Source organism: Aphelocoma coerulescens, chromosome 5 (assembly GCF_041296385.1).
Source record: "Aphelocoma coerulescens isolate FSJ_1873_10779 chromosome 5, UR_Acoe_1.0, whole genome shotgun sequence".
Classification (NCBI taxonomy): domain Eukaryota; kingdom Metazoa; phylum Chordata; class Aves; order Passeriformes; family Corvidae; genus Aphelocoma; species Aphelocoma coerulescens.
The window spans coordinates 59265779-59278047 of NC_091019.1; the positions used below are offsets into that span (position 1 = coordinate 59265779).

Genomic DNA, 12269 nt, shown 5'->3' on the forward strand with positions numbered 1-12269 from the left:
ATCCAGGGTCAAATACAAGAGCTTTTGTCTGGCAAAATTCTTATTGTCTGTACTTACACAGGACTTACTTGTTTGGCTGTAAGTTACAAGCTGATATATGATAAAATTTCACCAACATAAATTGCTCTTGCAATAGTAAAAGCATCTAGTCTTCAAGAGCTGGGGAAATCAGCTAATATTCTGCTGCTAAAAGCTTACTGGGTCACTGTTGCATTGCTTGAGTTTGCTTTTTTAAAGTATGTAATAATGGTTTGAAAACTGTGTATTAAGGATAGTACAACTTTCAGTGCAGAGTTTACTTACAGCTGCATTGTACTCTAGTATGTGTTTGTAATCCAGGATGTATTTCACTTTTGTATATCTTCATTTTAGTAAACAGAGCTAAACAAAAGCACCTGAATTTGTGAGGCTTATTAGTTGCAGCTTTAAATCACATACTAGCAAATGAGATCCTGAGCAAGTGCTTTTCCTGTGCTGATAGTGAATACCATAATGGTATTTTTATTTTATTTAAGTGCAAATGACAGGACAGATTATCTGGATCTTAGTTGCCTAAAAAGATGGTGAATAAATGAGAAAAATAGCCTCTTAATTGCATCTGGCAATATAAAACTGCTAAGCAGTTAAATTAATTCCCCATGAACTCTAGAAAACTGCAAAAATTCTTAAAAAAAAAATCTTGACCCTATGCCCCAAAGTTCAATGAGTTTGCCACAGTTCTTTTACTGACAGCCTGGCAGACTTCAGGCCATTATCTCATGAGCATAAATGAGCATAACCATATTGCAGTGCTCCTTTATTCTCTTTTTTAAATATACATCCCCCTGCATAATCTCCACCTCCTTATTGGCTGGAAAGATTATTCAAGTTGAGCTCATTTCATTAAAATGTGTCTTTAAATCTTTCCACAGGCTTTATGCAATCTTATTTCTGTGTACATTATTTACTCAAATAGCTGAAATAATATGAAGAAGCCTATAGTTTTGGTATCAGCTTGATTATTTGTCGGGCAGAGAGAAAGAAGTTGTGGGTGTCCCATCCCTGGGAGTGTTCAAGGCCAGGCAGGATGGGGCTTTGAGCAACCTGGTCTAGTGGAAGGTGTCTGTGAGGAATGAGACAACTCTTTGTAGAAATTAAAACAATTTATTAAAACAGAAAAAAAGTTGAAAAATTGCAAAAAACTAACAAAATATAAAAATTTGGGATCCAGATGGCTCGAGAGATATGCCCCAGGAGCGCAGGGATTCAGGAACTTTAGGCTTAAGACAGCTCTGAACCTCAGGTAGAGAAAAAAATAAACTTGCAGTTTAGGCTGGTCAAAAAGAAATCTATTTCTAAAAAGCCCCTAGAAAGGGGTAGGCTTCTCCAGCACTGCCTTAGCAAGCTGGAGAGGAAGGGAAAAGAGCCACGTGTCTTTCTTTTGCTCCCTTTATAGCTTTTGCTCCGCCCACAGTCCGCCCACAGCCCACCCCTTTGGTTCAAGGTGATTGGTGCTCTCCCTTTGACAGACCATCTCCATCCACCAATGGCTCCTCCTGGTCAGAGGGGTGATATTAGTTGAGATAAGGGTCATGTGCTTATGGGGGGCTGGGCTGTTTGTTGCAACTGGGGTTTTTTAAAATCTGCCTTGAAACCAAGATACAAGTAAAACATAAAAATACATCCAACACATCTTAAAACACTTGTAAAGGTATACAGTAAACACAGGAAGACCAGAAAAACTTGATTAGTGTACCTGGACTGATGGATTGATTTTAACATTCAATTTAAAAATATTAAGCTCAAATTAATTAAGGCACTTAATATGCAAAGACCAAGCACAAATAGGGATTTCATGTATGACAAGTCCCCCCTTTTTCTCTTATGCTCACATCTTTGGTCTTTGCATTTAAGTGGAGGTGGATAACTCTTCAGGGATAGATTCAAGCTCTTTAAAACTGTCCCACACTTGCTGGGCAATTTTTCTCTCCTTTCTAGTTTTCTTATTGTTACTATTATTGATATGCATAATCTTTTGAGCGAATGGTGGACGCTGCTGTTGTCCTTGAAGATCCTGGATCAGTGGCATGCTTTGGACGACAGTGGTGATTAGACGGATGAAACAAGGGATTAAACAAGGGAGAAAAATAAGTCCTGTAAGGGAAAGTCCAACAATAATTAAAGCTTTCTTCCACCATTGTCCTTGGAAAATATTTTCCCACCATTCAGAAGTGATCAAGGGCTGCCATTTCTGCACTGGAACATGGGCTAGTTTCCTGATGTTTTGGGTAATCTTGGTGATGGCTTCGCCGTGATCATCAATATGGATGCAGCAGTCTGAGGTGTTAAACTTGCCGCATACTCCACCTTCTTCAGCTAGTAAATAGTCCAATGCCAGCCTATTTTGGTACACGGCTGCTCGAGTTTGCCCTTGCTGTGTGTTAAGTAGTTCAAGAGCAAGAGAGGTCTCATTAGTGATTACCTCAATTAGTGCTTGCAGTCTGATGATCCGGTTTAGCATGTAGATGGGAGTTCGGTACCCCCAGCTCCCATCCTGTGCCCATGTTGCAGGTCCATAAGTCTCTAGGATCCTCTCAGGTGGCCACTCTTCTTCTCCCCATCTCTGGGTCCCTCCTATTACATGTCTCTTAGTACGGAAAAGTTCATCATAAAGGGAGATTCCAAGGTGGGCTCCAGCGTTTTCAGCAAGTAGGAAGAAGTTTGGTTGAATGGCTCCAAGAGTGCAGCTCCCTTTCCAGCGAGGTGGTAAGTTGGAATAAGCTCGGTTACCACAGATCCAGTAGAGGTCTTGTGGTGCTTCCCAGAAGTGGGGTTGTATACTTGCTGCTGTAATCCAGTACTTGGAAATTTGTGGCAGGACAGAATATGGATTTCCTTGATCCCAGCACTGCCAGAGTTTTTTAACAGGATTCAAAATGCAATTTTTGTTTTTAACCTTTTCTGCAGACCAGAATACATCTGGTTCTTGAGGTATCCACCAATGTTTTTGCCCATCAGTTACCAGGTACCTTTTGCATATTGTCTCACCAACTTCTTTTAAAAATTTTCTTCCTTTCCTCCAGATGCATTCTTCTCCAATAACAGTATTGCTTAGCAGCCAGGTTTCATTGTCATGTCTGGTTGTGGGGGAGAGATTACTCAGTCGGAGTAAATCGGGGGGTCCAAGACTGACTCCCCGCCAAGGCCAACTCTCCGATTCTAAAGTTCCTCCGCACACCCAGCAATTTGTTAAATTTAGCTGTTGTCCAATCCTTTCTGCCAGGTCAATAAACAAGTTTTTCCTTGACATCAAAGGATTGTTTTCTTTTTGTTTTTCCTTTTCTTCTATGACCACCTCTTGGATCAGGTCAGTGTCATAGGTCTTTCTTTTTAACAAATCTTCTGTCTTGGTTATGTATCTAAAATTGAAACAGAGCCAATCGTCTTGGGAGGGGCACTCTCCCTTCTGCTTATGTATTTGGGTGCCAATGTTTTTGCCAATCCAGTACTTGTGACCTTTTTCTGAGCAGATACTCAACCTTGTTATGTTATAACAAGATGGATTAACATAAGTATGTGCTCGGAAAAAGTGTCGAATTTGAAATGAGCCTCCTTCTGCCTGGTACACAGTCTTGTAACATCTGTTACAGCGGCTGTCGGCTGCTTGTGTAAAGGGAGGCCAGAGGACCCAGAGACAGATGACACTTAGTAGCAGGATGTTGCTCACTTTCCCCTTTTGGCATACCCGAGAGGAGCTGTCAGCATTTGGGTTGCCTCTGCTGGTGGGGGTTGTCATCTTTGCTTCTTTCGTCCTTTCTTTAGGCATCTCACCTTCAGATGGTTCTTCAGTGACCTCAGGCTTCTGGAAACTCATGGTTATTTTAGGGTTGGCCTTGTCAAAGATTAGAGTTATCGTGCCCATAATTTTGGAGTCTGATTGGACTGTTATTGGAAGAGAATGCTGGCTTCAAATGGAGCCTTACTATACAGTTGATGTGACAATAAGGTTGTGTGAAGGCAGAATCTGTAAAAGGGAATAACAAAGAACAGAATTAACAGCAAAATATTTTCAACTTAGTTTAACAACTTGTAGCTAGCACTTATTACTGAGGTATAACTGGGGAAGAACTGGGAGTACAGGATTTTATTAACTTGGAGTGAGGGATGCTGAGTGGAGCTTTCAAACAGGGTGTTTAGTTTGATGGTTTGTCTGGAGGTTTCTTCTCTTCAATTGGTGGTGCCACCGGACCCTTCACCCTCTTGACATGCGTCCAGCCCTTTTCAAATGTCCGGACAGCTGTTTCAGTGGTTAGCTGGACCTGAAATGGACCTTCCCAGGATGGGGTTAATGACTTTTCTTTCCAGGATTTTATTAACACCCAGTCACCTGGATTGATGTGATGTAAATTGAAATCAAGTGGGGGAGTTTGTGGTAGAAAACCTCTTTCCCTTAGCAACTCTAGATTTTTGGCAATTATCTGTACATATTTTTGTACATTGGTGTTTCCACACTCTTTCACATTCAACTCTTGTGGTGTAGCAAGGTAGGGTAATCCATACAACATCTCATATGGTGAACAACCCAAATCAGATCTTGGCTGTGTCCTAATTCTAAGAAGAGCAAGTGGAAGGCATTTTACCCAGGTCCATTTTGTTTCCAGCATTAATTTTGTGAGGGTGTTCTTGATTGTCTGGTTCATCCGTTCCACTCTCCCAGAGCTCTGTGGATGCCACGGGGTGTGTAATCTCCAATTTGTTCCTAATTGCTGAGCCAATTGTTGTACAATTTGGGAGGTAAAATGAGTACCTCGATCTGAATCTATGCGGTGGACTATTCCATAACGGGGGATAATTTGCTCGAGGATCACCTTACTCACTGTCTGGGCTGTTGCATTGACAGTTGGAATAGCTTCCACCCAGTGGGTAAGGTGATCAACGATTACCAATAGGTATTTCCACCTCTGGACAGGAGGCATTTCTGTAAAGTCAATTTGAATGTTTTGGAAAGGCCTGATTGCTAATTCAATTCCTCCGCCCGTGTTCTTTTTCATTACCTTTTTGTTAACTTTTTGACAGATTACACAGTCCCGGGTTATTTGGTTGGCTATTTCATAAACACCAGTGCATCCAAAGGTTCTGAGATAGTGATCCGCCAGAGCCTTTGAACCCCAATGATTGCTTTGGTGAATATTTTGTAGAATTTCTCGGGTTAAATTTTTGTTTAAAATTTGGCGTTTATCTGGTAAATACCAGCGGCCTTGAGAATCCTCATTGGCACCAATTAAAACTAATTTCTGTTTTTCCTGATCAGTAAAAATGGGCGTGGGTAAAATGTTAGTTTGTGGAATAGTGTCAGATGTGGTGGTGTTAGCTGGAAGTTGGTTTACTTCCATCACTTTTACCTCTTCTTCCACTGCTGCTTCTTTTGCTGCCAAGTCTGCTAGGTTGTTCCCCCGAGCTTCTTTTGTGGTTCCCGATTGATGACCTGGAATATGCACCACTGAGATCACCTGAGGCAGTTGCAGTGCTTTTAGAATTTTTAGGATCAATTCCTTATGTAGGATATCTTTCCCTTTGGTGTTTAGGAACCCCCTTTCGGACCAGATTTTTCCAAAGGTGTGGACTACGCCATAAGCGTATCTGGAGTCAGTGTAAATGGTCCCGATGCTTCCTGCTAGTCGGTGGAGTGCTTTTTCTAGGGCATAGAGCTCACAGACCTGAGCTGACCAGGTTGGTGGCAATCTGCCCTTTTCTAGCACACACATTTGGTGTCCATCGACCACTGAATAGCCAGAGCATCGCTTTCCATCCACCACTCGAGATGACCCGTCAATGAAGAGGATTTCCCCTTCATTGAGGGGACAGTCCACCAGGTCCTCTCTGACTTTTGTCTGGATGTCAATTATCTCAATGCAATTGTGTTCAATTTCTTTTTCTGATGGGGTCCCATAAAGAAATTGAGCTGGATTTTGGTGTGTACACACAACTAACCTCAGGTGGTCTGAGTGCATGAGAATGGCTTCATATTTGACTATTCTTGGGTCAGTTAACCACTCTGCAGCCCTGTGAGCTAAAATGGTTTTGATTGAGTGTGGTGTATGCACTGTCAAGTCTCCACCAAAAATGAGTTTTTGACTCTCCGAGACCAGAACAGCTGCTGCGGCGATGGACTGGATGCAGACGGGCCATCCTCTGGACACTGGATCCAGTAATTTGGAAAGAAAAGCAACTGGCTTCCTGACTCCTCCCCACTCCTGGGTCAAGACGCCATAGGCAACTCCCTTCTCCACATTAACAAATAGATCGAAGGGTTTTTCTAGTGAAGGAAGGCTTAAAACAGGTGCTTTTGTTAATTTCTCTTTCAGATTTTGTAAATTTTGTGTGTCTGAATTAGTCCAATTAAAAGGTTCTTCTTCTATTAGTTTTTCATATAAAAATTTGGCAGATTGTGAATACTGATCAATCCACAGTCTGCAGTATCCAAATAGGCCTAATAATTGCCGGATTTCTCGTTTTGAGGTTGGAGGTGGTAGATTTAGGATTCCTTCTACTCTTTCAGCACTGAGTTTTTTTGTGCCATGGCCAATTAGATGTCCCAAATACTTCACCTCCTGTAGCACAAATTGTAATTTAGGTTTTGACACCCTCAGCCCGTTCCTCCCTAGAAAATTCAGTAACTGAATTGTAGCAGTTCTTACCGTAGACTCCTGTTCCCCAGAGAGGAGCAGGTCATCTACGTACTGAGTTACCTGAATCCCTTCGGGTGGAGAAAAGGAACTTAGCAAATCTTCTAGCGCTTGGCCAAAGAGTGTGGGTGACTCGGTGTACCCTTGAGGCAGGCGAGTCCAGCGCAGCTGCTGCTTCCGTCCAGTGTCTGGATCCTCCCAGGTAAATGCAAAGATGTCTCTGCAATGAGAATCTAGAGGACATGACCAGAAAGCATCTTTAAGGTCAATAACAGAGAACCAGGCATGTGCTGGGGGTACCCGACTCAGGAGTGTATAGGGGTCCTGCACCAGTGGGTACCTGGTTTGGACTCTCTTATTGACCTCACGCAGATCTTGTACAAGCCGGAATGACTTATCTGGTTTCTGGACAGCCAAAATTGGAGTGTTGTAACTGGATTTGCAGGTCTCAAGAATTCCATCTTGTAATAAGTCCATGATAACAGGCTTCAGGCCCTTTCTTTTGTCCTTGGAGAGGGGATATTGTGGTACACGTACTGGCTGGCTATTTGGGAGCAACTCAATTGTTAGAGGTGTGATGTCCATTTTTCCCCGGTTGCCAGGTTTGGCCCACACTACCGGGTCAATGTGTTGCTCATCTACTAAAGATAAAACAAACAATTTAGTGGTCATTTTTCCACCCTGCGGTACCACCCCAACCCTCAGAGGTATTTGGAAGTCACGTCCTAAAAGATTGATCCCAGCTTGAGGTAGGTATAGCACATCCCCTGTATGGGTACGTCCTTGTATGGAAAGGATTACATTTTTAATTACAGGAACAGCAAAGCTTTCACCATTAGCACCATATATATCTAATGTATCTTGAGAAATAAAACATCCTGGAGGTGTTTTAGTGACACAGGTTCTTTCAGCACCTGTGTCCACTAAAAACTCCACTTGTTGTCTCTGGGGTCCAGCTTCTAATTTTATCAAGGGCTCTTTAAGATGTTTTTGCCCCAGAGAATAAAGCCCCTGACCCCTTCAGTTGTTCAAAATTTGTCCCTCCATTTGAAGGACTCCTTGATCTCTCTGCTTTTTAAAACAGTACCACTGCCCGTGGCCTGGTTTATTACAGTATGTGCAAATTAACCTCTCAGGTCTTTGAACAATTGGGTTAGGTTGTTTATTGCAAACACAAACCTGTGGCTGTTGCTGAGAGCAGATTTGGGTTTGCTGTTGTGGGATGCCCCTTTGGGAAGTTCTTTGTGTAGGAGGGTTGTGGATTGGAGCATTAGTACTGTTATTCATTATTCGGCTTTTAGCCTTCATCCTCTCTTCATCCCTCCTAACAAAGACTTTTTGGGCTTCCTCCAGTAATTCATCTAGTTCCCTCTCTGGCCATTTTTCCAATTTTTCCAATTTTTTCCTGATGTCAGGCCAGGAGTGAAGTACAAAATGTACCTTTAGCATAGTTTTGCCTCCCTCACTGTCTAAGTCAATGACAGAATAAAGTTGAATGTTATTCCTTAACCGAGCCATCCAAGCTGTTGGGGACTCATCCTTTTCCTGTTCCCCACAAAATGCTTTTTTCATATTATTAACTCGAGGAACAGCTTCTCTAATCCCTTTTATAATTAAATTTCTGTAGTCTTTCATGTTCCTCCTGCCCTCTTCTGAATTTGGGTTCCATTCAGGGTCTGTCAGTGGTAATTTTTGTTCTCCAATTGGGCCCTGATTAGAATTATTTTCTCTGTCCCAGACTGTCACTCCTGCAGCTCTAATCAATTTTCTTTCCTCAATGGTGAATAAGGAGTGAAGGATGGATTGTATCTCTCCCCAATTATAAATATTAGGGCCGAGGAATTGATCAAATTGGTCAGCTAGACCAATGGGGTCAGCCATCAGGCTTTTCATTTCCTTTTTAAATTCCCGTACCTCAGATGAAGCTAGAGGTACAACTACATAACCAATTCCTCCTTGAGCATTTCCCATGGGTACCTCCCTAAGAGGTAAAATTTTAGACTCATGGGGAGTGCTCAGGCAGGTGGGACAGTCAGGTGTTTTAAATGATTTCTTTCTAGTGCAAGATGCTGGGCCATCCTGGCTAGAAGAAATCCTTTGTCTGGTTGTCTTTTTGTGAGAGCAGGAAGGAACAGAATTTTCTTTTTCACTTTCATTTTCATTTTCTGAGTCCCTTTCGATTGGGTGGCTTGAGGAAGGAAGGACCCTTTCTTGTTCAATTTGGACCCTCCTTTCTGGAGGAGTTACTGGAGGAAGGTAGTCTAGGGGGTCCCACTTTGGTTTATTTAATTTAGGTTTTTGTTTTTCTTTCTGTTTGTGTTCTTCTGCAATGGAAAAAATTTGGTTTGAATTTTTATTAAGTCCAATTGAATTAGATTTAGTTTCCTCTTCCAATTCTAATTTTTTTCTTTGGTCTTCATTTTGTTTTTGCCAATAATTTAACCAAATTTTAGCATAGTCTAATTCATCAGAATGTTTTGGAGCTTTGTAATGTACATAAGAATGCAAAGCCTCACAAAGCCATTTTTCAGAAGACCCATACTTGGGCCATTTGAGACCATCTTTGTTAATTTTATGTTTTGGCCACTTAAAAACACAGTACCTGATCATTTGACACTGGTCTTTTTCTTTAGTTAAAAGATTTTCTTCCCACTTTAGGAGCATTTGTCCTAACGGGCTTTCTGGGAAAATTTTGTATTTCTTCATTAGGTCTTTCTTTTTGCTATTCGCTTGTCCCATTTTGTTACTGGGAAGCAAACAAGTAGCTAGTGCAGAAGAAAAATTTTTTTTTTTTTTTTTTTTTTTCTAATTAAATAAACCAAAGTATTGTATTATATAAAACATTTAAAATATTGCATAAGGAAATAATGTTACAAAATAACCTAAATTCAATACACTATCACAATAAAAAAATGATAATAAAGTTATAAGCATAAAATACAATACAACTAATGTAGAGAAAAGCAAGCAAGGTTAGTAGATATATAAGGGAATGAATGATGGCGAATCTGTGGGAAAATTAAATATGGTAGGCTGGTGAGAAACAAATATGTTGCAAGAAAATATTAGTTTTAATTATAAAAAGAATAATTAGTGAATATTTAAATTGTTTAAAGTATAACTGAAATTTAGATAGCTTTATACATATAATACTTAAGAAACAGGAGTTGTCTTTATTAGCAAAGGAGAGATAAATTTAAAATATTTATAACCAAATTAAAGGAAAAAGATTATAATGAATAACACAAACAGTAATTCAAAATATCAAAGTAGTGTCTTATGATTAAAGCAGATAAAGCAAATTACAACTACAATCCAATAACCCAAACACTCCAAACTAACAGGAAGTATAAAGGTGCTAGATAGCACTGACCACAAGAGTGCAGCTAAAACAAGTTCACACATGCACTTAGGACAGCAAAGGGGTGCAGTTCAAATTAAAAGGACACAAAATGGCGGCCGACCACGCGGCGGCGCGAAATTTCAAAATGGCCGCCGACCACGCGGCGAAAAGGAAAAGAGAGGGGTTTAAAATGAGGTTTCTCCTCAGTTCTAGACCCGAGGAGACTGAGACACTAATAAAAATGAATTTGGGGCTGCGCACACCCCTAAAACGTGGAAACCTCCCCCCAGAAAGGCTGATCACCACACTCGATCTTCCCCTCTGTGTCTCTAAAGGGTGATCCCTCGTGGTGCCCTTAAAAATGAACCCTTTCAAGCACACTCACACACACACTGGGGGCGGCCAACCCCCCCACACACTCTCTCACAAAAGGAATTCCACTCGGAGGTTCCCCAAAAACTAATAGCCCTTAAAAAGGGTAAGTCCCTAACTAAGTTCCCTTTAAGAAGGGTTCAAGCCTTACCACAAGTCTTTCTCCACCGGAGGTGTCCTTTCTCTGCTGCAGTAATCCTTGTGGGAGCCCAGAAAATCCAAGGAGAAAAACCAAAAAACCAAAAAAATCGCAAAAATTCAAAAATAGTAAAATTAACCAAAATACCTGGATTTTAGGGCAAAAATAGGATCCCGGACGAGCCCCCAAAAGAGTTGTGAGGAATGAGACAACTCTTTGTAGAAATTAAAACAATTTATTAAAACAGAAAAAAAGTTGAAAAATTGCAAAAAACTAACAAAATATAAAAATTTGGGATCCAGATGGCTCGAGAGATATGCCCCAGGAGCGCAGGGATTCAGGAACTTTAGGCTTAAGACAGCTCTGAACCTCAGGTAGAGAAAAAAATAAACTTGCAGTTTAGGCTGGTCAAAAAGAAATCTATTTCTAAAAAGCCCCTAGAAAGGGGTAGGCTTCTCCAGCACTGCCTTAGCAAGCTGGAGAGGAAGGGAAAAGAGCCACGTGTCTTTCTTTTGCTCCCTTTATAGCTTTTGCTCCGCCCACAGTCCGCCCACAGCCCACCCCTTTGGTTCAAGGTGATTGGTGCTCTCCCTTTGACAGACCATCTCCATCCACCAATGGCTCCTCCTGGTCAGAGGGGTGATATTAGTTGAGATAAGGGTCATGTGCTTATGGGGGGCTGGGCTGTTTGTTGCAACTGGGGTTTTTTAAAATCTGCCTTGAAACCAAGATACAAGTAAAACATAAAAATACATCCAACACATCTTAAAACACTTGTAAAGGTATACAGTAAACACAGGAAGACCAGAAAAACTTGATTAGTGTACCTGGACTGATGGATTGATTTTAACATTCAATTTAAAAATATTAAGCTCAAATTAATTAAGGCACTTAATATGCAAAGACCAAGCACAAATAGGGATTTCATGTATGACAGTGTCCCTGCCCATAGCAGAGGGGTTGGAATGAGGTGATCTCTAAGGGCCCTTCCAACCCAAACCATTCTATGATTCAGTTATTAGAGGACTCACTCTAGGATGCCAGAGACTAAATAATGTTCACATCTCTAGTCAGCAAAAAGGGATCTGAAGCAGCAATGTCTGTCACATCCCACATGAGACCCTTAAAACCTCAGGCAATCTGTGGTGACAGCCCAAATACAATTTTGTGGGGTATTTGCTCTGATTTATACATTCACTGTTCATGAGGGAGGGATTTGGTAGCAAAGCTACCTGATGTGAGAGCTCATAGCTGATACAAACCGAATTGGGAGCCCACTCACAGACATGTAAGTGATTACAGAATTAGATGGCAGCTGAACAACTTCTTAAATGTTGCTTAACTATTTCACCTGGGCATCTAAACAGGTAGATATGTACTTTTGAGAGTTTGGGCCAAAGTCTTCAGAAAATACCTACAGCACAGGGATGTACACAGTTAGTAAATTTGGTCTAACTTGAAGCAATTAATGTTGAATAATTTCTGCCTAAACTCTTCTCAAAAATGCCCAAGAACACAGGAATCCTGAAGTCTGGAGAAGCTGCTGCTGTGCTCAAATGTGACCCTTATGAGCAGTGTTGGAACAAAGATGGTCTTATTCACAGCTTCTATTTCAAGCTTACTAAAGCTTTATACACTTGCCCATGCTTATCAGATTAGTTTGTTAATCTAATAAAACATGCAAACACTTTTCATTTCATCCTACACACCACAAAGAAAACACGTTACCACTCCCTTGTAATTTGCAGCA

The 12269-nt window shown here is 41.1% G+C and overlaps 1 protein-coding gene across 1 annotated transcript; it reads right to left on the bottom strand.

Moving 5' to 3' along the window:
• Positions 1–3921: 3921 nt before the first annotated feature.
• LOC138111903 (ribonuclease HI-like) lies at positions 3922–6338 on the bottom strand. The gene is made up of 2 exons (XM_069018422.1): positions 5382–6338; positions 3922–4003 (listed from the first exon to the last, which is right to left on the bottom strand). The coding sequence occupies exons 1-2, from the start codon at positions 5988–5990 to the stop codon at positions 3962–3964; spliced, it is 651 nt and encodes a 216-aa protein (XP_068874523.1). The 5' UTR covers positions 5991–6338; the 3' UTR covers positions 3922–3961.
• Positions 6339–12269: the final 5931 nt, after the last annotated feature.